Raw genomic sequence first — 24,247 nt, 5'->3', positions numbered from 1 at the left:
ATGCTTGAGTGGCTTCATTCGTGTGCGTACTCTAAATTTCCCAGCAGTATTCCTCAGGTCATTACACATGCAAGCTTTTAAAGTGCTTACAGTGTGTGTGTGTGTGTGTGTGTGTGTGTGTGTGTGTGTGTGTGTGTGTGTGTGTGTGTGTGTGTGTGTGTGTGTGTGTGTGTGTGTGTGTGTGTCTGTGTGTCTGTGTGTGTGTGTGTGTGTGTGTGTGTGTGTGTGTGTGTGTGTGTGTGTGTGTGTGTGTGTGTATATCTATTTTAAACAGTCATGGGTTTATATGCTGCTACACCTTCTATGGATGTGGCCTCACATAACAAAGATTGGGACCCATATAATGATTTTATTTTGATAACTGTGGTTTATTATAATGTTTTGACTTGATTTGATTCATACTGTTTTTAAATTGTAATTTGCATTAGTGATTATGAATAAAGGTTGTCTTCTTTATTTAAAACCGATTTTAACAACTCAAATTAAGTCAATATCAATGAACTTGAATCGGTCACAGTGAACATTATATAAAATCAGATTACACAAAAAGCATCTCTTCATGTTGGTAAATCCAGTTGATATAGAGGGAATATTTTCAAAGTACATGTAAGATTGTTTATAATTCATACCAGAGAGCCACGGCAGAGTGAACACATCCCAAGATCTGGTTAGACAGATGTGGTACATGAATATGAGAGCAGTGTGGATGGCGTTGGGGAGGGTAAGGTGGGGGAGGCACAGTCCTGTTTCACCTGCCACATTGCCCATAAAATGTCTCACCAGGTGAAACCATAGAGCGTATTAAATAGGGTGTAACACACAAGACACCACATTTCATTTGACCTGCTGCTGTTAAAAGCTGCTGTTTCACACATACATAGGCTGCTTTGAAATCAAATGGATGTTTGAGGATAGCAATGTAGGATTTAAATTTGAAGAAACAGACATGCCAGACAGTTTAATCACTTTTTAATAATTTACTATGTTATTAAGGGAAGGGACAGGTTTTAACATTTTAAATATATACATTCAGAACGTTAAATCTGGCTTTTTTGTGGGGATCATCAGCTTGAAACTGTCTTTCCTCGTGTCAGACTCACAATCACAATCATTTTGTTAGGCATCGCTCTCGATGTAACATCTAGGAACAAGGTAGACAAATAAAGAAAACAACAACAAAAAGTATAAACCATTCTCTTTAACAAATCTGTCTTGGGTTAATGTCAAATTTCATAGTAGTTGGGGTTTAATGTAGTCATAATCATGAGCTTCTTCAAATTTGAATAAGCAGTTTGTGTTGGAAAAACACACGTGTTGTGATCACCAGTAGGACCTGACTAAATCCATTAAAAACCATAAAATAATGTTGTCTTATCTTTAAAGAATAAAACGATTATATAAAATCCGTTTGACACTTAGTATGATAATTAAAATGTCAAACTTTTATGAAACGAGTATTCTATAACCATAAACAGAGGAATACCTCTATGAGGCTCTTCACTCATGTCACTATGGCTCACCACTTTTACTGTTCACCATTGAGACCGTCATGACTTTTCTATGATCATTCTTAGCAGCTTTATCTGTGTTGTGTGGTTTCAAAGCTGTCAAATAAATAAAAATCTATCCAAATCATGAGGACTGCTGGATAGAATTATGTGATCTGGGTCTTGTATCATGTGACGCTACTGGCCCATCTGTCTTTATTGACAATAACACTGAGGCGGTAATTCTGTTTCCAGGCCAGCGCCAGTGAGGCAGGCAGCCTTTTTGCTTAGCTTATTATATCCAGCTATCATTCCCATTGTCTGTTCTGCTTTGGGCTCACTGCTCCCATTTTTGTGCAGGGGACATCAGTGGCTCAGCGGGCACTACTGTACTCCCAATCTCTAACGCACATTGTTTGAGATTATTTCCTATTATCGTTATCTTATTAGCTAGCTTGGGGACTAGACAAGACCGATTGGAGGAATAAAGGCAAGTGCATGAAAATAAAATCACAAGCTGAATTAAAAACTTTGTATTTAAAGTACAGCATGTCTGTTATTTCTATACTCAAATCTTCTACTAAAAGTGTGATTTTTCTTTGATCTGTTATAAACGTTAATGCCCAAATGCACACATACAATGTTAGACATTACAAATGATGAATACATGGCAGCTTCAGTAACATCCTGTAACCAAAAAAGGAAATTAACGGTTCACTTTCTCCTTTTGAAGTTTAATTGGTAGTAGTTTTCACAGTAGTCACGGTCTGACAAACAGCACATATCTCTACATTTGCTACAAAATGTTGAATATAGTAATTCACTGAATGCAGTGCATAAAGCACAATATAAAGATAAGTGTGCTAAATTTAATGTTTAATGAAGAAGTGGGACACAGTTGTTTTATACTTGGAAATCTTTAGTGTTTGCTGATTTATTGATCTGTTTTATGGTTGTGTTCTTCAAAGCCCATAGCTGACAGTGATTCATCCTGATAGAGGTGGTATTTAGGTTAATGGACTGTAAGTCATGTTTGTTCGTACTGGCTGCTGGAATTGGTTTACTTAAAAACGGATGAAGCATTCATTGTAGAATATGGCTATTTTTGCACTTCTCTCCTTTTCTTTGTGCCCATTTGGGTAACAGTGCCATATCAAAAAAGACAACAGTGCACTATAACCCATGAACCAAAATGATGGGCTGACAAAGAAAATGTTACAGATAATTGGTGGGTGTCTGTAGCTGAACCTCAAATTGCTCCTAATGGTCAGACCGGCACCCTGAGAGTGTTTGTAAGGGCTTTCAAAATTGGCCTTCTATAATAGGTTCGAACATTCCAAATATTGATTTTGGGGCATTATGTCCATGACTTAACAGGCTGCAAGTAACACGCTGACATTTGTTGGATGCCCTGTTTCTTTATGTCTCTAGCTTGGAAAGAGGTGCAATGAATAAAGAACGGTTAGTTCAAGAGGTTGAAATCAGGAGTATTTTATTTGATACCTCCTCATTTCACTACAAAAACCTAAATAAGTTGCTAGATGGCTGGATAGAGTTTGCTTGGGAGCTGAACGTTTCCTACAGCTGTGTTTTTTCTGTTTAAAATATGCAAATGTTGGACAATAGCAAATATTACCATCGTTCAGGTGGTTTCAACTGCAGTCTGATCTTTAGCTGCGGGCTGATCGTGTTTAGACATATACGCTTGCTTGCTGTTTGGACATGGTGTCACTCTCTTTGCGGCCGAGTTTTCTGTCAAAGATTACTGTTGTTGAGTTATTCCTCGTTTAGTTTGAGCCAGTGCTACATGTGATCTGTGATGTTTTGCATGTCCTCTCATGCGATGCATTCAGTGCAAATATTTTTTGGATTAAGATATTGATTGTTGTATTTTAAATGTCTCTTAGTCTTAATTTAGAGGATTGTGACGTCTTTGTGACGTGCTGTGGATCAAAAACGCTATTACGTTTTTTAATCAAAATGTATATAATTGGGAACATGTCCAGTTATTTTAATTACATTACATTATTCAAATTTGTCTGGTTTACTTTGTCTAGAGTTTTCTCTCATGGGACAGTGCCACATATAGTCTGTATATTTTTCAGTGGCAGTGAAGCACATAATGAGTGAAGGTATAATAAGGCCTGTGGAGAAACTCAATAAGGCGGACTGAGTCAGGATAAAATTGTCCGACCCCTGGCCATTATGGAGCTCTCTTTAAGTAACAACCCCGGTCCCTACATATTAAAGCCACGTTCATTCAAGTAGGCAATCTGTTGTAGGTTGATTGCCTGAAAAAAAGATGCAGCCTATATTGTTCATCTAATCTTTTCTGGGGTATTTTGGGTCCAAAACCGCAAACCCAGGATCACTACCTATGTTTTTCATTGCCTACATGTTTTCTGACTCCAGTCCATTTTGGCAGTTTTTTGTAAGTGTGGTTAAGTGTTTACGTACCCTAGAGTCAAAGGATCAGACTACAAAGAGCTTGTTCTCTATTCTTAAACTCCTAAATAAAATAAAGACTCTCAGAGGAGCTGGACTTCAGCAAAAGAGAGAAGAAGTGTCATATGCATATTCAACTGTTTTGAGTTAGAGAAGAACAAGAAGTTATAGGTAACACCATCTAAAGACATGAATTGATCACTACAGTTCTGCCAGCCTAAGCCTCTTGACTTGTATTGGAAATAAGCAACAACAACAAAAAAAAACTGTCAGAAATGTTTTCAGTTTTAAAACTTAGGCATGAAAAGGTGAAATAAAATGGATAATTTTCCACAGCGCATGCTGGAATTGAAGAGCATATCAACCTGTATTAGCATGTAAATCACTTCAGGGTGCAGAGCTTAGCCATCACTCAGAATTGAGCACCAGGGATTCAAGTCCACTCAGAGCTCTATGTGTGAATAGATCTTCTCAGTTGATTATTTCCATCCTGCTCTCAGACAATCACTGGAAAGTGCTCTTTGGATCAAATTAATTCACAGTAGGAGCTGATATGCAGGTCAGAGTAACTACATCTTGACCATTTTAATACATTACAATGCTATACCTAATTCAACTCCATTTATCCTTACTCAAGCAAGACCATTGAAAGTGCTTGTGCGTAAGTTAAAATCCTAAGTGCAACTTATTACTATGTTTTTTACATATACTAATCAACAAAACAGGTGAAAAGAATACTAGAACATAAGACATATTAAAAAGCAAGGATTTGAAATGTTTTGATGTCTTTGCAGAGAGTTAGATGACAAGATTGATACCACTCTCATTTTGATCAGGTCAGGTGTGATGGCCACAGCCACACAGGGTAAAACAATTACAATGCACCTTCACCTTCAGTTCAACTGCAGTAAAACATGCCAATTATTAACACCACACATTTGATTTAAATTGTAAACTCTTTATTTGATTGTAATCTGACATTACTATTATTTTTCAAACATTTTAGCACAGCTAACACAAGTATTTGTTTGTATTAATTACTTTCTTTGTCTTGGAGTTACCGTAGTCATTGGGGGAGGTTACTTCCTGGTTTAGCAAAAGGACTCATAAATACTGCAAGCAGCCAATTGGGACGGATTGGGACAAACCACCTGCTTCCATGTCAAAGGAGGGATTTGGAGTTTGTCAGTGTCCTTTTTGTATTCTGCTAATCCTAATTGTCCCTTGGTTTCTACTTGGTTTTGCCAAGCCACTATATACAGTACATGTTCCTTGGTCTGTCATTGTAGCGGGTCAGTTTGTTGAGTTAACACCTGTTAAGGTGATGTTATGTTTATTTGAGGGATTTTCTGTTGACCTCTTTTAAAGGCCTAGTTAGGCCTAGTTTCTTTAACCAACTCCTGTGTCCTGTTGCCTTACTGCTTGGTCCCTAACAGTCAGGTAATTATAAAATGACAGCCAGGAGACTATAGCTTCACTTCGCTTCGGCATAGAAACTGCTGGCTGGCTGGTTCGTGTGGCTTTGTATGTGTCCAAATGTGAGCGAAAATGGTTGTCTGTGGTTGACTGCCAAAATCTGTCCAGGTTGTACCCCAATGTCATCTGGGGTCTGCTTCGGTCTCCCTGCAACCCTAAAGTATAAGCGTTTATAGATAATGGATGACTGGAAATACTAATGGACCAAGTGACCTGAGTTCGCATGGAAATTATTTCATGAAAAGTATATTCAAATATGTTTCATTTATTTGACTTACTTTCTCTATTGAATAAAACAAAAAATGTCTTTACCCTTTTATAGTGCCCAACATCCAGCTATTCATACAGTGGATGAGGCTGCATGATATTATGAAATACTTCAGCACTTTAGCTATGAGGATGCTGGTTTCCCTGGAGGCAGCATTTTGGTGACGGGTTTTAATAAAGGTGCACTTAAGCTCAGATTTAATGTAGTCGTGTGTGTGTGTGTGTGTGTGTGTGTGTGTGTGTGTGTGTGTGTGTGTGTGTGTGTGTGTGTGTGTGTGTGTGTGTGTGTGTGTGTGTGTGTGTGTGAGAGAGATATAGAATGTAACTGGGTTAATTCAAAGAGTAATGTGAGGTCTCTACTGCTGGAGGCATATGCCATGCGTCCTACGTGCCTGACTTCCAAATGAATCAAGGCTTTTCCACAGTGTTGATGCCACTAGCGAAGTGCATAGGGCTTTTTCAAACACTAAATATTACATCAAATAAGCCTGGCTGTGTCTCTGGTGTCACTAGTGAAATCAGATTCAGCTTTTCAGGCTTGCAAAAAAATGTGAATAGACTGTTGATTCTAAATTTAGTTCCCAGCCTGATTTTCAATAGTTCAGACAAAGGATTTTGGTTGACCCCAGCTCGGTAATTGCCTTGTTATAAATCGTCAAAACATGTAGATGCAGATATCCTCTGGTGTACTAAAGTCAAAGAATACTGAATTACATTATTATGTGTAATCTTTTCTTTTTATGTTGGCGTACATTGGTCCTATGAGTGTCAGCTAACAGTGTGGTGAAACTTCCCAAACCAGCAGCAGTACATATGATGAATCCCACATGCTTTGTTTTGGTTGGTATGTCATCACGTATAAATATATTACTGTGTATATTTCTGTGGAAAAAATCTGACATTGTGTACTTTGGGCAAAATGAATTGTCTGTTCCACTTGAGCTTAATGACATCAGTGAAATGTACTCCTTGTATTTCAATATTTAATAGGAGGGAACGCAGAGAGGGCATTAGGATAACAACTCATCTTACACCTGCTAAAGTGGTCCCATCTTATTCATTTTTCATGCTGTATTTAAAGGAATAGTTGGAGTTTTTTGGGGCTTCGCTTATTTATCTTGTTAAGAGTTGAATGTATGAGAAGATTGCTTCCAATAGCTTTCTGTTCAATCGATATGATGCAGCTGGCAAGCTTAGCATGGCAAGCCTGGCTCTGTCTGACGGTAATGAAATTTGCTTAGTGGCTATACTTTGTTTAAATGAGTAAAAAGATGACAATGTTGTTCGACTATTTCTTCGAATCCTCAGAGTGACTTCTGTCTTCATCTTGAGTTTGACAGACCATCAGCCCAAAAGTACAGAAAGATTGTTTTCTGTCTGGATTAAACAAATGAAATAAATATGTAGAGTGTTAGCTGTTGAGCTTTAGAGATCAGATAGTTAGATTGGCTCTGGACAAATAAATTAACCAAGCATCTTGTCCTCACTTACATAACTTGATGACATACTGTGTCCAACAACCAAAAGCACTTAGTCGGAACCTGAGTTACTGTTATCAAGCAACTACACATAGGCAAACAACCTGGAAATGTATTTTGGCTCTCCTGGAAATCCAGAGACCACTTAAGTAAACATTTTGGGCTCTAAGCCCCTAAACAACTCTTCCCTGAATTGCTCTGTAATCTCCTGCATGCAGCATTGTGCTCACTTAACCTTGCAGTAAGCTGTTGCCGTCTTCTGTGAAGCATAAATAATACAGGTCTAAGAGGGCAATCAAATACTCACCAAGAAACAGTCAGCTTCAGATCTGAATCTCTGGAGGGTTATTCTGTGCAGAACTCTGGATTTAGAGTCAGGGCAATAGAGTCAATAAATTGGAGTTTAAAGCTTTTAGAATGAAGGATCCCAAAGTCCTAAATGATATGCAAGGTAGTGTCCATAATTCTCACATCTACCCATTCACGTGACTTGTTCAGAGCTGCCAACTCTTATACACTGAACAGGAGACTTGACACGTTTCCCTCATGCCACAGGTCCATTGTCTTTCAACTGATAATGCCACAGCGTGAAAAGCGAACCCTGACAGTGCAGGGACAGACTGCACCAAGCAGCAAAGTACAACATCAGCACCATTAAAACACAATGTACGATTGAAATGTTGTTTTCAAAGCACAGAGAGACAAAGAAATCTAACATTTTATACAATTTAAAGCTGTCGGCAAACAAGTCCTATTTCGATAAAACAGTTTCCATAATAGGTTTGCTGAGAAACAGCGATTTTCTGCTCAACAACCCAGACGATTTATTTCCATAGAGCAGGGGTGTCCAAACTCTTTTCAAAGAGGGCCAGATTTGATAATGTGCATATGCCCGGGGGGCAAAAGTCCCTTCTGAATTTTTTTTAAACATAAAATTAATAAACAAGTACACTGTTATAACAGTTTTCATTTTCACAATTATCTTTATTTTTCAAATGGCAATGTAACCAAATATAAGCCACTCAGTCAGGCATGAGCAACTCATTCATTCATATCTGGGGAGTCAGATAACATTAAACAAACTCTGTAGAATACCTTAAATATTGTAGTGGATTTGACCTATTTTTAATAAAGTGGGGTGCCACTTCATCAGGTCTGAAAAATAATAATCTACAGTTCAGTCTGCTTTAGCAAAGGGTCCGGTTGATTATAACCCCAACATAAGTTCAATTCAGATCATAGGCCCACAAACAAAGACAACTCAAAAAAATCAGCTCTGGGTTTAACCACCCCAGGAAATATCAAACAAAAATACAGCATCTTTAACAGAAAAGGCAAACGCAAATACCACCGGCTTAAATTGCCGCCATAACACTTGCCAATTCCCTTGTCCAATACTCTGTACATCAACCAGCTAGCGGGCCATAAATTATACATTATAAGACCGAAGCTGCGGGCCATATTACATCTGACCGGGCCGTGATTGGCCCCAGACTGGACATTGGACATGCCTGCCATAGAGGATTTGAAGTCGTTTCACTGTACATCAAATTGAGCTCATCATGGTCGATGATAGTGCAGAGAAAGAAGGCCAAATTAACCAAATGTTGGAGTGAAAAAGGTTTTTTTGGGAAGGCAGTAGAAAAATGGCATGTCTATATGTATTTCCAGCCTTGCAGATTGTAATTCAGCTCATCTCTTCGCAGTGTTTTTGCTGAGTAGTGGGTTAGTCATTGACTTGCTGTCCACGTTGGACTGTTGCTTGCAATCCATCATTGCAAAGCTGGCCGCCTCCTCTCCCCAAACTCCCAGCACCAGCAGCCCTGCATCCCGACTCCTCAGCCAGTGCTACTCCTCCACTGTTCCTGTTTTGTAATTGGTTTGGCTGCGGTGGGACAGAGGCGGGTTACACCAGAGCTACGTGCAAGTTTTGAGGAATTTCTGTATTGATTTATTATGCATTAGTAGTTGTTTGCATTTCCCTGGTTTCATGCTTGTTTTATTTTCACAGATTGAGAAGATAATGAACTTGATCGGAGCCGGCATTGAAACGTCCAAAAAGAAACAGCCCTCACCAAGCTCAGGTAATGCCTCACCACATATCATGTTTTCATGATGATAGAACATTTCATTTATGCTGAATTAATGTGTTTTTTTCTTCCAGAGATATGACTTTGTGGTGTGTAATTTATTGGTTGGTTAATGAAAAATGACAACAGGGTATGGGGGGATTAGGTGAGTCTTATTCATTAACCATTTATCGCTCCTAATAAATCCTGGTGCGAAATCGCCTCGTAGAGTTCATTGGAGGGGAATTATGTTATGTTAGCAGCAACCAAAGTTTTTACACCCTGTCATGTATTTTAAGAGCAGCTGTTCAGTATTCAAACATACCTTCATAGACGACAGAGAGGAGTTTTTGTGTTGTACTTATAACTTACAGAGATTGAAGCAGACATTTGTTTGGCACATTGTTGTTATTTGTCACACATAAGGTTTCCACTTTGAAGGTGATCTTATTTCAAATTCCTCCTCACTGTCCAGCTGCTGTAGATCTCAATAGGGCTTGCATTGATGGCACACTTTATCAAGTGTCCTTTAGGCAGTGCAGAGAGAGAAGCCAGCTGGCATCAGCACAGTTTATTTAGATAACGCTCCTGGGTTGTTACACTGTAAACCTACCTACATTAGTTAGAGACTCTGCCATAAGGTGCTTTCATCATACAGTATTGTGTAACAGCTCCTCTGGGTATGCACAGCACTGCCTCAGAAGGCTCATTAGATTTATTAAGATAACATTTTCATGAACAGTATGTTTCATAGATTAACAATCTGCCGACCAACCCCCGGGCTGAAAGACAGTATAGTATGAGGTTGTGATAAAAGAATATAAAGCAAGGTTGCAGAAAAGAAACCATTTGTAGTTAGGAGAATTAAGAAGTTCAACTGCTGAACCACCATTAACCATGTCTGTGTATTTTGTGTTAATTAAATTACTTATCTTATATCACTTCCCTTCAGCCTTCCTTTCAGCCCATTCAAAGGCTTAAAGTTTGAATCTAGTTAAAATGGCATACCTTACTTTAAATTAAAAGGGAAGTCCTAGTTTGATATTTGCAACCAAGTAAGTAAATGATGAGTATTCAAAAATGTTAAGGGCATATAGTCATTTAATCTTTTGTTAAATTTTACTTTTAGACACCCCATTGTTATGTAGTTATAAATACAAATGAACAAATAAATAAATAATACAAAATAAATAAATAATAATAATAAAAGTAAAAACAAAATACATTTATAAATTCCTAAAATGATAATAACATTCAAATACATCTAAAACAAAGGGAAAACTATGTTGTTGTTTTTTCATTATGCAATAAAACATTACGTAAAATATTACTTTTTGATGTCACAAAACACCAATTATAATAACCAAAACCCCTCTCAAAAATATCTTCATCTTAACATTCTCTTATGTGTTAATCAGTTTCTTTTAGGCTTCTTTTAAACATCGCACAATATAGCAATATATTTTTGTGCAAAAGGGAATGCACAACAGCAGAGCAATCCCAAAGCACAGCTGTTTCCATTGCCGTGGTAATTTGATTTTCATTGTAACTTGACTTTAAGCATTCCCACACTAATTGCCATCTTAACAATTAAGACCTGAGGTTATTCTACATTACATAAGAGCAAATATGTTGTTTGTTTTTTTCCCTCTACACATATAGGTAGGTGCTATTTATAGGCCCTGTTGGGAGAACAGCATGCAGAAAATGTTCCACATTCAGCTGAGTCATACAGTTGCTGCTCCGATTTAAACTGAGATTGTGCAAGGAGTTCTGGGAGGTTGCGAAGATGCTTTTGTAGCTGTTTTTGTAAGTGTCGCTTAGGAAAGAGGTCATATTTATTTTCCACAGTGTAGCTTAATGAAAGGGAACAAACAGGTACCTTCAGAGTCATTACCAGGGAAGAAGGGGAGAGGGAGAGGAGAGAGGATGGGCGGGGGGCAAAGAGAAGGAGATAAGAGGGAAGATGGTAACCTAAATTGTCACTTTTCGTTCTAGCTCTTATCTTTTTAACATGACACAACTAGAAAACCTTATCCATTCCTGTTGTGTGTGTTTTTATTCCATCCAGATCTCTGCTTGTATGCTGCATTCTCCTATCAGGAGCCAAGGGCCCAATTTATTTCCCGAAAGCACATTTCTAAACATTTGGGGATTTTTGTGTCTATAAAAATAACACCCTGCAATTTTTTGCGCCATTCTGCACACTGAAAGATGAGGTTGTTTGTGTTGTGTGCCCATCACGAGCGCCACGATTGTGTGCTAAGAGAGCGCAGAGTAAATGAGCTTAAAAAGAGAGAGTGAGCGGAGAGAGAGCTCGGCTAACAGCACACAGGAGGCATCGGCTCGGGTTTGTGTACAGGCACAGTCTGACGTTCAAAGCAAAAGAGTCCGCCTTCAGTTTCCCCTGAATTAATTCAGCTTTGCAGCTCATTTTCTCCACTGCTTGGGTGTGTTGACAAGGAGCTAGTGCTTTTCCCCTTCGCTGATAAAGAGGCAAGGCTTTATCTAGGCACAACCTCTACCTGTTCTTCCTCTGTAAATAGGTTTTGTTTTTGGTCGCTCCTCTGTGCAAAGTCAAGACCGAACAGTGCTCAAACAGTACAGAAAACCCACTTGGATAGATGTGACAGCTTGGCCTGTTTAAAAGGGGGGATAAGACTGTGACCTAGATCCCCCCAGAGGAGGAGCATCGGATACTCTGTCAGTCAGTAATTAGGTCCTACTACCGTGGGAGGTGTTTCTGTCCCAAATGAATGGATGTAATTCGATGGGGTGGCGGGTATTTTTAACAGTCTTTGTCTGGATATTGTGGTGTAAGAGCATACTTTGGTTTGAGGCTCAGGAGGAAAGAGTAAAGAAGGAGGAGGAGGAGTTGTGGGATCTCGTAGTGAATCATAATTAGTCCACTTCAATCCTTCTTACGTCCTATTAGCATCTTATCTCCGCCATATGTTTTATCGCCTCCTCCTTTATTAGTCTTTCTCCGTCTCTTATCTGTTTCATTTTCTCCCTCTGCCTTTCTCACTTGCTCCATCATCTTCCACCTCAGTCTGACAGCCGCTTCTCACCCTGATAACGGATGATGAGCAATGGTCGTCCTGGATGACTGACGGGTCACGGAGTTCCTGGCCTTTTACCTGATCGTTAACGCTGAGCAACAGGGGTGCGGGTTGTCAATTACGGAGGAAGTTCAATCAATAGCCTTTCACTTTGCTTCCCTCTGTGGCACCGCTCATCCTGGCCCTGATTGCTTTACTCACAGTCTGACTCCCTATCTGGGGATGTGTGAGGTGATTGCCAGCAGCTCGAAAAGCCTGCATAGCTACGTTCTGTTAAACATCCACATAACACCAATGGTGGACGCAGTGAGCAGCCCAGCCTAGGTCTGGCCAAAGTCGACCAATCCTATAAAGACTGTAACACTGTGTTTGACTCTTTTTTTACCCCATATATTATATTTTATCATACTTTTTATCCAGGCTTTTCCAGTACGTTTCATCGTTGTCCTATAAATGCTTGATCTGAGATTGAGCATCTGGAAAGTACATTATTGAATTTCTTGCTCTTTCATGCTGTATGATTGTGTGAGATTAGATGAGACAGGGCTAAAAGAGTGTCTCTTTTTTCCCTCCCTTCTTCTTTTCTCTCCTGTTAGAGTGCAAAAGAGACTTCTGCTAACTTAAATCAACACTGCCCTCCCTTGTCCTATCATCAAAGTAAAATGTAAATGAATTAAAGGCATCTACTTATGAGCGGAGTCTTGATGAGGCTCTTTGTTTCAATATCTCATGTTAGCCTTAAGTAATTTGACGTTGCTACTGCACAATAGGATTGGTTCCTCATCCCTTTACATGCTCGTCATTCTTGGCAGAGAAGGACTGTGATTTTTTTTGGTCTCTCTTTTTTTGGTGCCCGCTCCTATCCTCTGATGGTGGTATCCTTACTGCACTGACAAGATCAGAGAGCCTCTGCAATTCTAATCAGTGCAGGGGGGGGGGGGTAAGGTTAGAGAGAGACAGACAGTGTTTGTGCACTTGTATGACAAAAAAAGGACAGTTAGATAAAAGGGGTAGTGAAATGATGAAGAGGGAGAAAGATAGTGTGTGTGTGTGTGTGTGTGTGTGTGTGTGTGTGTGTGTGTGTGTGTGTGTGTGTGTGTGTGTGTGTGTGTGTGTGTGTGTGTGTGTTTGCTTCTGTCTGTGTGTTTGAGGACAAGAGGCAGGGAGCGAGAAAGAGTGAGGGAGGGTGCAAGCCAGAGAGGGGGAGATAGGGAGAGGCAGAGGGAGGGGAATTGATATAGTGGGAGAGTGAGGGAGAGAGAGGTGGTTACGTGGAGCGGCACCCCACTTCATCAGGCAGCATACGGCAGCCCTGCAGTGCTATCACACACTATGGGAATGGGGCTATGAGATCCAGAGCAAAAGGAAGAAAGAGAGACACGAGAGCGAGGAGGTGGGGGAGTTAAACGAAGAGCTTGAGGGATTTGCTCGGATGAGAAGGGGGGATGATTTGAGTCTCTTGCCTGTCGTGGTCGTGGGAAAGGACGTGGCAGCAGTGGCTGAGGTTGAGGCAGATCTGCGGTCTCCTGTGTAGAAGTAGCCGGCGTCAGGACGTTATGCCCTGTGAGCATTGAGGGGGAGCGTGTGAGCCAGGAGCAGCTGCTGTGACTGCATCTGCGCTGCCTGCATGTCTGAGACAGGCAGGGGATGCAGCAAACCTCTGCCCTAAGCACAGAGGCTGCTAGCTGTACCCAGCGAGGAGAAGAACCAGGTGGGCTGGGGTTGGAAAAGGGGGCGCTTGCCTCAGGAAAGGAGCTAGCTTAACCTGCACCTGTAGTGATCCCCCCTGCTTCAGAGTCAGGGCGCTCACCTGCCGTCTGTTGGATCTGAACCTGGATTTACTGCTTTGAGAGATGAGAAGCACGTTCTCTGGCGGAGCCGCACAGCCAGCAGCCTGCTGAAGAGTGTGAATGCTGGGCAGCACTGGCACCACCAAGGACACCCAACCTTTTTCCAGACAGCTTACCAGGAGCTTTATCAAGGAATCCTTATTTGGATTTGATTATGAATTGAGGAGTTTGGTATAAGCAGACTCTGGAAATCCTAAGCCAACACTTTTTTTTTTTTTTTTGATGTAGGATTTACAATATTTCTGCCTGACCATACTCCTTGTGGCTCTGGAGTAAAGAGGGGAACAAATGATTTAAGCCAATGTGAATTCCTTGATCAAAAATAACACGAGTACCTCAACAGTACTTTAGAATGCTGCTACCTTCCTTGTATGAGCCGTGTCCTAGCTCTCAAAGAGATTGACCAATGAAGCCATGGGACTCAGCCAGAGCGTTACAAGTATGTGGTGAAAACCGTGACAAATTTATTTTGGGGGAACTGAATATTTCTATGTTACGCCATGAAGCAGTAGTTTCTGATGTTAGAAAAAAAATATTAACGGGGATAGTTTTAGCCGAGTAAATAATGTGTGATTTATGAAAATGTTTGATTAAGTGACAGATGTTTCCATTTCCCTTCAGGCTGAAAATGATTTAGCTTCTTGACTTGTAGTGTTCAGAATTGTTATGTTGTCGGACTAGATTGGCATTTGTTCTTAGACTCGCTCATCTGCTCACTAAAGGAATGTTTAGTGAACCCTGTTTGTTGGAAGATGCCGTAATGGCTCAGTCCAACATAACTAACAACACCAAGCTTCAGATGGGCTTCCTTCCCTGCACTACCTCCACCCTCGCCTGACATTTCCAGTCAGTCACACTAACACCAGTGGGTGTATCTTAGCCTAGTCAGTCCCCTGCAGGGCTCAAGCTAGGCCTGCAGCACTTCCTACCCTCCTCCTGTGTTTGAGTTAGCTGGGCCCCCACCCTTACCTCGGGAGCCCCTCACCCCCGGCCTGGACCCTGTCTCCCCCCCACCCCGCCTGGTGCTGCTGCACTCGGCTCTGCCTCTGCTGGCCGAGGATGATGTGGCAATGCCATGTGTCGTCCTCTGAGTGCCGCTGCTACCGGCTGAACGGCTTCTCCCTGCTGAAGCGCTTCCCTCTTTCGGCAGATGGGGCCTGTGGTAAAGCCCTGGACCAGCCGGTCGGAGAGTGGCTGGAGCACGTGGGGCTGCCGCAGTACGAGAGCAAGTTCCTGCTCAATGGCTTCGACGACCTACGATTCATGGTGAGTCACCTGCAGCATGTCATCTCAGAGGTCGCTTCCACTTTACATCACTCCGTCTGTCCCCGTGTCAACCTCGCTGCGTTTGTCTTTTAGTGTCACCACTCTGCTCTCTCACCCTCTGCTTGTCTCTCGGTTCCCCGACTCACCCTCTCCCGCTCGCTCTCCCAGTCACCCGATGGACTGTTTCTTTTCCTTCCCCCTTTCCGCTCTCTCTCCTCTTCACCTCCCGTGCAATGCATGACCCTGCTAAGATTTATGGCCCCTCACTGAATCCCTTTAAATAATATGGGCTGTCACCAATGGAAAGACAAATTACAACCAAAACCCATTAACTTTTTCCCAGCATTTCCAACCATGCTATCGCATTAACTGTAAGATTCTAAAGCCACTTCCTCCCCCTTTATATTTAATCTTTTGATTTACAGTCATCCGACTTGACCTCGGTATAGATATAAATAGATAACCTGCAAAACCAATAAACCAAAACACGCTGTAGTTGCATGGTTGCTTGCCAAATCTCACTAAATGCTCTTCACGTTATTATGCTTATGAGAAGGTCTTGCAAAAACTGCACAATAAATAATTTTTGTTTGCATGTAGACCTCTATTTTGGCTACACATTTATGGTGACATTAGTAAATAAATGATCAAAAGCCACATGAATTGTCCACTGTGATGAACATGATACCTTTTTTGTTCAAAGCATTGACACATATTGCAATTATAAATAGCCTCCATCAGATTACATATTGATAAATGAATTCAACTGCAGGAAACAGTCTGCCTGAAAGCATTATCATGTTTCCTGTGGAGAACATTGCAGGGAAAGATGATATTGCATTTGGTCATGATTGTAGAAAACACTATTTAGTTTCCAATCCCCCGGCCATGTTACTCTGAAAAACATGGCTACACACTGTAAATAACTAGGCCCAAAGGGTAAACACGGACCTTTCTCACACCACAGAGTTGCATTTGCACTATGGGCTATATGTTACATCAGTTTGTCACAGCTGAGCTCACTTAAATGAGACCAGTAAGCTCAGAGGGAAAGTGGTTGTATTCATAAAGCGTTCCAGTTGAGGACTGCTGCTCTCTGATCTTTTCTTACTGGTAAGGCATGAGATTACAACATAATGGGAGTCCCTATGCAAACAAGATATCTCCTACTATGAGGTGCTGTGAAGTTACAAGCCTGTATGGGAGCCAATAAGGGCCAGTTTTAGGGCTAGGCCCAATATTTCACATTTTTGCTATGCGTTTGAAGGGAAGGAATTTGAATCATTTAGAATATTTGCTGTAATTTTTTTAGCCCCTTGGGATTAAAAATGTGTATAAACGTGTGCAGGAATATCTTTAACAGCATCGTTTCACACGACTGATTGTAAGCGTTATCGGTCTGTTTCTTTGCTGATCTTTTCGCTCTTGATCCATGGGTTTGTTTGGACAACTTGCTCAACCTTGGGATTATGGGATCAAAAATGTTAGCTCTATAGTCGTAACAGTGTAAGTTATTTGGCTAGGCTAATGTTTATGAAGGCTAGCGTTTAGCAAACCACCGGATTAGACAGTCTGATTCCATATGATTGGATGGTCAGTTGGCAACCAGCAGATTGGCTAGTCAGTTCAAGTGTAAATACAGCATAAAATGTGTGCTCAAAATTCTTGTAACTTCAGTGTTGTATCGACACATAGACAGTTTGTTGGTCTGTCTCCCGGACTTTGTATAACACAATTTATAAAGATATTCCTGCACAAATTAAACTGAAAAATTCACAAAGTATTTCTCTATCTACGGAAACTTTGTTTATTTATGCAATTGAAATCTCTGCGCACAAAACTGTTTCACATTCAGATACACGCACAGAAAAGATTCAGCTGTAAAAGGACTTCTTTGCTCCCATAAACTTCAGGCTCAATTTGTATTTGTTCATGAAGGGACAACAAGCCCAAAGGAATATATTGTAATATTATAAAGTCGGAGTAAAAGTATACAGCTGGGGTAGCAAGATATGGATTAAGCTTGAATAAAAATGTTCTTTATCTGTCAAACAATAAGTAACAAACCATTTCAGTATAGAAATACTAAAAGTGGACAGTTGGCCTTAAATAAGATTTATCCCTGTATACGTAATATTATTGTTTGTAATAATATTACGTATACTCTCTGGAACTTCAATTGAAAAAAACGTGTAAAGATATAATTAAAATTGTGGTCTTTACCTAAACTAGTATATTGAATACCTGACAAATAAAAGGTATTTAACATAATTTATGTTAAAATGCTCTAAATCCAATGATGCCATAAATCAGCCCCTCTTATCGATTAGCAACATGGCCCACCCTAGCTTAATGCAACCATGGATACTAGCTAGGTTAGTTTCAAATGTATTGCAAAATCTTTACTGGCTGACGCAAATATTTCATCGCCCCCGCTGTATTTCCTGTCACTAGTGAGCAGATATCAAAACAGTCAAAAGAAAGCAAAGCAAGCTTCTCTGCTTATTGGGCCGGAGGATTCCATGTTGATCAAGATTTCCGGGTCGTAATGTGATGGGAAAGACGGGTCATTAGGCATTCTTATGTTCATTTACATGCCACGACTAATGTGTCTGCCAGACTTGAAGCATCAAAGAGATAAATAATGAATTTCACAAGGCAAATTACCCATGGATATTTACAAGGATGTGGAGGTAGCAAACAAGGGAAAGGTCAGAGTAGTCAGGCAGACATTGGTGAATGTTTAATATTGTGCCCTTTTGGTTTCTGTCAGACCTTTCTCAGATGTCATCAATCTGAGCGGAAACATCAGCATTTGTTTGTGGGATTTAACTGTCAGTCAAATGATTCCACCATTACTCTTTTTATTCTAGCGTTATGCTTTGTTGCTCCCATGTCCAAACTAATGCGGCATTGAGGCAAACTGTCTAGTGCAAAATATCTTAGAGGTTTTCAGCATGCATTTACATTGCATGTTCCCCGCATTAATATTGTATCATATTCCGCAAACCCCTCTTTCTGTGATGTTATAATGTGGAGCTGAACATACATATCGTAGCACGTAATTTAAGTCTTCTTTATCTGCCATATTAGTGTAACAGCAGATGACTCTTGAGAAAAGCAACACAATTCAATTTTGTTCTAAACAATTCCCCTGTGGTGAAGAGCAATAGAGCAATTCTAATTCACTGTTGCATTAACTGAGTGCATTTAGTGAGATGAAGGACTTCTACCATGGCTACATCTGCAAGTCGTATCAGATTAAATCAAACTACCATTGCTCATAAGCTATGTAAGAACTCAACCATACATTCCTGTCACATGTTTCAAATGCAGCATGAAATAATAAGTTTGTGGAGTCTCCTGAGGCATCATCAAACTTCAAACTATGTTAATAAAAGTGGAGAATCTATTTTGGGTTTCCCTAACATCAGACTTTGCTTCATTTTGACCTTTATTCTAGCCATCAGTGAGTAATCTCCAAACTGCACTCTGGTACAGGCCTGTGAATACTGCTGCATTGTGCTCTGAAGCCAATCCAGTAAGAGCAGATTGAGTAAAGACCACAGAACATTTTAACATTCTTGGCCAAGAAGAATCAATCCGCAGCAGTCCACAGGAAAAAAACGCTTAGCTCCACATTTTCAAGGTTCTCCTTGTATCTTTATTGCTGCCTATAAACCAGAATAAGATGACAAAGCAGCAGGAGTTGCAAATATGAACCACTACGTGAAATAGACAAGAATCTGCTTGTCAGTCAAGATTTTAAGAGGTGGAAAATGTTTCAACGTCTTTAATTAAGACACACTCGTTGGTTCCTCTTGGACTGTTGCAATTTGCCCCAATGAAACACAGAGAGTTTGTAGATGCTGCTGCAGTTATGAAGGCTTTGTTCCCTCTGAGTCGCACCAGTTCAGATTGATTACTCTTGGCATGCACAATTTATTTGACTTCATTGTCCTCCCACTCTGCTGTTACTGCTTGTGTGCATATTCTGTGTGTGTGTGTGTGTGTGTGTGTGTGTGTGTGTGTGTGTGTGTGTGTGTGTGTGTGTGTGTGTGTGTGTGTGTGTGTGTGTGTGTGTGTGTGTGTGTGTGTGCGCACGAACGAGCAAGTGTGTTTGCTCAGCTGCAGTGTTGACCCAGTAGTTCCAGTGTAGAAAGAGTCATGATACTTTCCCCTGGCCTATGATCCTATAAAGGTATTCTGTCAGAATAGTGTGCGTAAATACTGTGTGTGTTAGCAGACATGTCAACTGATATACAGTATATTATAATAAATAACTGATTATTTTAATGTGTTGTATTACTGTATGTCCATACTGTGTATTGTCTGTGCGTGTGCTTGTGTCTATGTTTTATTTGTTTGCATGCCTGTGTGTTTGTGTGTGAGAATGGCTGTTTGTGTGTGTGTGTGTGTGTGTGTGTGTGTGTGTGTGTGTGTGTGTGTGTGTGTGTGTGTGTGTGTGTGTGTGTGTGTGTGTGTGTGTGTGTGTGTGTGTGTGTGTGTGTGTTTGTGCCTGTGTGTGTGCCTGTGTGTGTGCCTGTGTGTGGATGTGTTTATTTGTGTGTCGTTCTTGCGTTTGTGCACATGTAGGGAAGTAACGTGATGGAGGACCAGGATCTTAGAGACGTTGGGATCACTGACCCAGGACACAGAAAGAAGATCCTCCATGCGGCACGCAGCTTGCCCAAGGTACTTAACATCTCAGCTTAACCTCGGCACTGAGGGACGACTGACAGCATATCAGCAACAAAGGTCAAGATGTCAGTGTGTTGATAAAAATAGGACATATGAATAAAAATAGATAACACAGCAAAGGGAGAAAAGGTTACACTTGTGAAGAGATACTGTGATTCGAAGGAACATTTGTCGACCATAGATTTAAGATAAACATGAAAAACAAACTTCAATTCTCATTGCATTATATTGCTAACAGTCATTTTTAAGTAGCACCCACACAATGCGATACAAGTCGTACTGGAGCCTGGGATATTAAAGACTTGTCTACATTATACTGAAAAGGCTGCACATGGGTTGTAGATTAAAAAAATCTGGCAACCTGAGCTGAATGTTTATAATTTATTCAAAGCCTGCAAATGTGGAGGGTAAAAGGCTAAGCAACAAACATGCTAGTGGCTATGTAAGCACACAGGCACAGTAGTTATTTGAGCTAAATGCTAACATCAGCATTATGACATACTCAAAATGACAATGCTAACACGCTAATAAGGTATAATGTTTACCATGTTCACCACTTTTTGTTAGCCTGTTAGCCTGCTCATTAGCCTCACATTTTGATAATGACTTGAGATAAAAAAATGTAAAAAGTCAGAGGATAACCAAAGCTGTTGGTATTTTTCCTCTGGTGACTTTGAATATCTGTAGGAAATGTCACAATGATACATCCAATCTCTCTCTAGCTGGAAAACAAGCATATATTACATTTTCATGGCAAAAACGAGACAGTACTTCTAGTTCTGCGTCTTTCCCTTCTCTGCAGGTGAAAGCACTGGGCTGTGATGGCAGCACGTCTCTTGTGTCCTGGCTGGACGGTCTTGGTCTGCATGAATATCTGCCTAACTTTCTTTCTAGTGGCTACCGCACACTGGAGTGTGTCAAGAACCTGTGGGAGCTGGAGATTATCAATGTGAGAAGCAGTCTCTTACATTGTTTCACTGTTTAGGTTTCTATGGAGGAGCCCCAAATGTTCAGTGTCTTATGACGATGGACTGTGTCTTTGTGAATCATCTCCTTAATCACAACAGTATCTCCGTTAATAGATCTTTGAGGTTGATAAAAACTTTAAAATGCAATGTTGAAGTAATGAAAGTCATAATACTTCGTAGTATTATAGCAGATATAATTTCAGTATGGCTGAGTAGTTAGTAACTAACCAATGAGCCTTATAGCGACTGGTGACAGGAAAATGAATCAATTTATTTAGACTTGATGGAGATTGTGTAACATTTTTTGATAATTGGTAATTACAAAGCAGGACTGATTTATTTTGCATTGGAGGTTTTTGGAGAAGAGCATCAAGCTATTGTGGGCAGGTGTGGATTTGTCTCCGTGCATACGTGTGTTGTTTTAGACCGCAGCATCCTCATGGGATCCCAAGATAAATCAACACGATTAACTGGACAGGAAAGAAAACACATCTATCATCCTTTGCAACAAAATTACCTCTTCCTGACGTTTCTTTAATCTTCAGTTTATCCGGCTTGGTAATAACCATCATGTAGACAGAAATTGTTGATGTTTTGACAGGCAAACAGATGATCTGATATGGTTGATAAGCACTCACAGAAGGCAGTTCTCCCACTTATCGCAGCATCTCTATCGTGTTTCATTGTGATGAACACAAAGACACCGGTGGTAAAATGGCAGAAACCACACCAACCGTAGCTGCAGCATCAGCACAGCAGGAAAGCAGCAGCCAAATCCACTGTATATGCAGTATGTGAGGGATGCAGTCAAGCACACTGCGATGGCAATGCAGTACAGGAAGATGGGTGTGAGAGCCTAGCACATTACTTTCAGTGTGTCGAGCTGCCTGTGAGCTTCCTGGCAGGACTCGCTTTTCCCATTACATTTCATACATCCTCTTCAGCATCTTAGGATCAACCATCAAATTTGATCTACGGGCTGGTGTACATTCTCAGATAATCCCGTAACCCTTTATTAGTATTTAAATGTTCTTTTATTTCACACTATACTGGTCTCTCTGGGATCCTGGTAAAGGGAAATGGCAGCAGCCTACAGACCAGTTGCCTCATCTTCCTCCGACTCTCACTGAATAAATAATTGAAGCCTTCAGACAAAGAGTCATACGAGCCTGTTATAGAATATTGTGCAGTGGCAACATAATTGCAAATGTAACATTAATCACTTGACATCCACCTTTACTGGATGAGCACGAATGTTAATAGCCAATTATGCAAATATGCAGAATTAAGATAATGAGTTTTGACTACAGAAAATGAACCCTTGTTTCCTCCTTTGAGGGTTTTAGCCACACAAGCGGCATTTGTAAAAGATTTAAAGAGACAGCGATATTGCTGATATGCGTGTGTCAGGTGAACTTGCAGTGGTGAAATACTGTTAATTGCAAAACAAATTGAAATTGTGACTAAGAGGATCTGTTCAATGGAGCATTTGAAAGCTTTTTGTTGTTGTTGCATATTACTTCCTATCCTCCTATAAATCGCCAAATTCTTCTCTGTTATTTAGGAACCATGTCCAAAAATGGATCGTGAATTATAGAGTGTCCCAGGAAAGAGACAGCGTTGTACTTTAAGCTTACGGCAAAACAGATTGAGGCTGAATTATTGACGAGCGTCATTTCTGTTTGCCTGTGGATGCCTGCCAGTGAGGGTTTAATGCCACAAACTCTGTCAGTGTGTTTTGGATATATCTCTATTAGCTTAGTCTAAGTAAATGCTTGTGTTTGCAATGTGACAATGCACTGGAAGGTCTGTCTTATGCTGTGTCCTGATGCTGCCTCTCCAGGTTATTAAGATTGGTGCCCTGGGCCACAGGAAGAGGATCATCGCCTCTCTAGCAGAGAGACCCTATGAGGAGGCTCCGTCCAAGTCCCGTCGTCTGTCCCCAATTATGGTAAGGATGGTAATTGGAGATTGTAACACTGTCTCGTAAAAAATGGAGTTCCCAAACTGAATTCCATTTTGATGGAAACCTGGGTTATGATTGCAGTTTTTACAACACAAATGGAAACAAATAAAAAACTTCCCTACTTGGTTAGGTTTGGAAAAAAAAGTTCATGGTTTGGCCCAAAATAAGTTTGTCTACTTGTCGAAGTTAGAGACTTAAAGATTAAAACATCAGTTTTGTTTCCTGGACATGCTGTTCATGACACGCTGTGCATGTCATGGCATGTTGGTTTGACCTGTTCAGCCCCCCAAATATCCAGGCAGTTCCCGGTCACAGTATTTAATGGTCTTCCTTGCCAACTCTTCACTAGGCGGCACTAACTTGAATTGGCTCTACAATCTACAAAAACAGAGCAAAGTCACACTTTTTTAAAGCACCAACAGTGTTAATCAGACTGCAGCCTTGTTAGTGCTGCTATTTAACTAAGTGTAGAATCCCAGACAAAGTTAATTCGATTAATAGATTGGGTGTGCTCAATATGCCAAATCAAAAGGGCTGTTCTGCTTATGGGTTCAGTACAACCCATATTTAGTGTCAGCAATGTCTATAATAAATACATTACTTTTTAATGGGTTCATAGTTTTTTCCTTTTGGTTATAGGGTTCAGTATTTCAATAGATTGATGATTGCATTATATTTCCTATGAATCACAATCCTGAAAAAGCGTAGGATGGAAGTTTTAATTTTATGCCAACATCATTTTGTGAGAAAATGGAATCCACTCTTTTTTTTCCAGCGGGGCTGATATCTAATTTTGGAATGAGATTCTTCAATATCATTATGTTCACAACAGTTAAATACTCAGGGCTGATTTCCCAGGCAGATTAAACCGGGCTAAAAAGAATTGAAAATCTCCACGGAAGAGGCTCTTTTGTCGGGGATTAGGCTTGGATGTAGAGCAGGAAAACCAGCTCATGTAAACAGTGCTGTCAAACAATTAATCTAAGCTTTTGTGTGACTGTCTTCATCTTCTTTTGTTGTGTGTGTGTGTGTATGGCAGTTCCATGACCTCCTGTCCCAGAACACGTCTCCCCTCAGTCAGATGGACCCGTACACCAGCCGCTCCATGGACATGCTGCTGCCCTTGACTGAGTCGGGCCGGGGGAGGAGAGCAGTCGATCAGGACTGTAGTGTTTCGCTGCGGTCGTACAGTGAGAGACCGCGCTCTGTAGT

The 24,247-nt window shown here is 40.6% G+C and overlaps 1 protein-coding gene across 5 annotated transcripts in view; it reads left to right on the top strand.

The window, feature by feature from the left end:
* The window catches only part of anks1ab (ankyrin repeat and sterile alpha motif domain containing 1Ab), a 40,039-nt gene that overhangs the window by 3,916 nt on the left and 11,876 nt on the right, over positions 1 to 24,247 (top strand). For all 5 annotated transcript variants that reach the window (XR_010168291.1, XM_063912030.1, XM_063912028.1 and 2 more), the window contains exons 2-7: positions 9,165 to 9,237; positions 15,285 to 15,400; positions 19,997 to 20,095; positions 20,904 to 21,050; positions 22,913 to 23,020; positions 24,075 to 24,245. Coding sequence is in view for 4 of the 5 variants with exons in the window: in XM_063912030.1 (XP_063768100.1) it covers positions 9,165 to 9,237; positions 15,285 to 15,400; positions 19,997 to 20,095; positions 20,904 to 21,050; positions 22,913 to 23,020; positions 24,075 to 24,245 (714 nt within the window). In the remaining variant the exon portion in view is untranslated. The remainder of the gene's footprint in view (positions 1 to 9,164; positions 9,238 to 15,284; positions 15,401 to 19,996; positions 20,096 to 20,903; positions 21,051 to 22,912; positions 23,021 to 24,074; positions 24,246 to 24,247) is intronic.

Source organism: Eleginops maclovinus, chromosome 20, assembly GCF_036324505.1.
Source record: "Eleginops maclovinus isolate JMC-PN-2008 ecotype Puerto Natales chromosome 20, JC_Emac_rtc_rv5, whole genome shotgun sequence".
Lineage (NCBI taxonomy): Eukaryota > Metazoa > Chordata > Actinopteri > Perciformes > Eleginopidae > Eleginops > Eleginops maclovinus.
The sequence above is the reverse complement of the archived record's forward strand: the minus strand, read 5'-3'. Positions and strand labels throughout refer to the sequence as shown.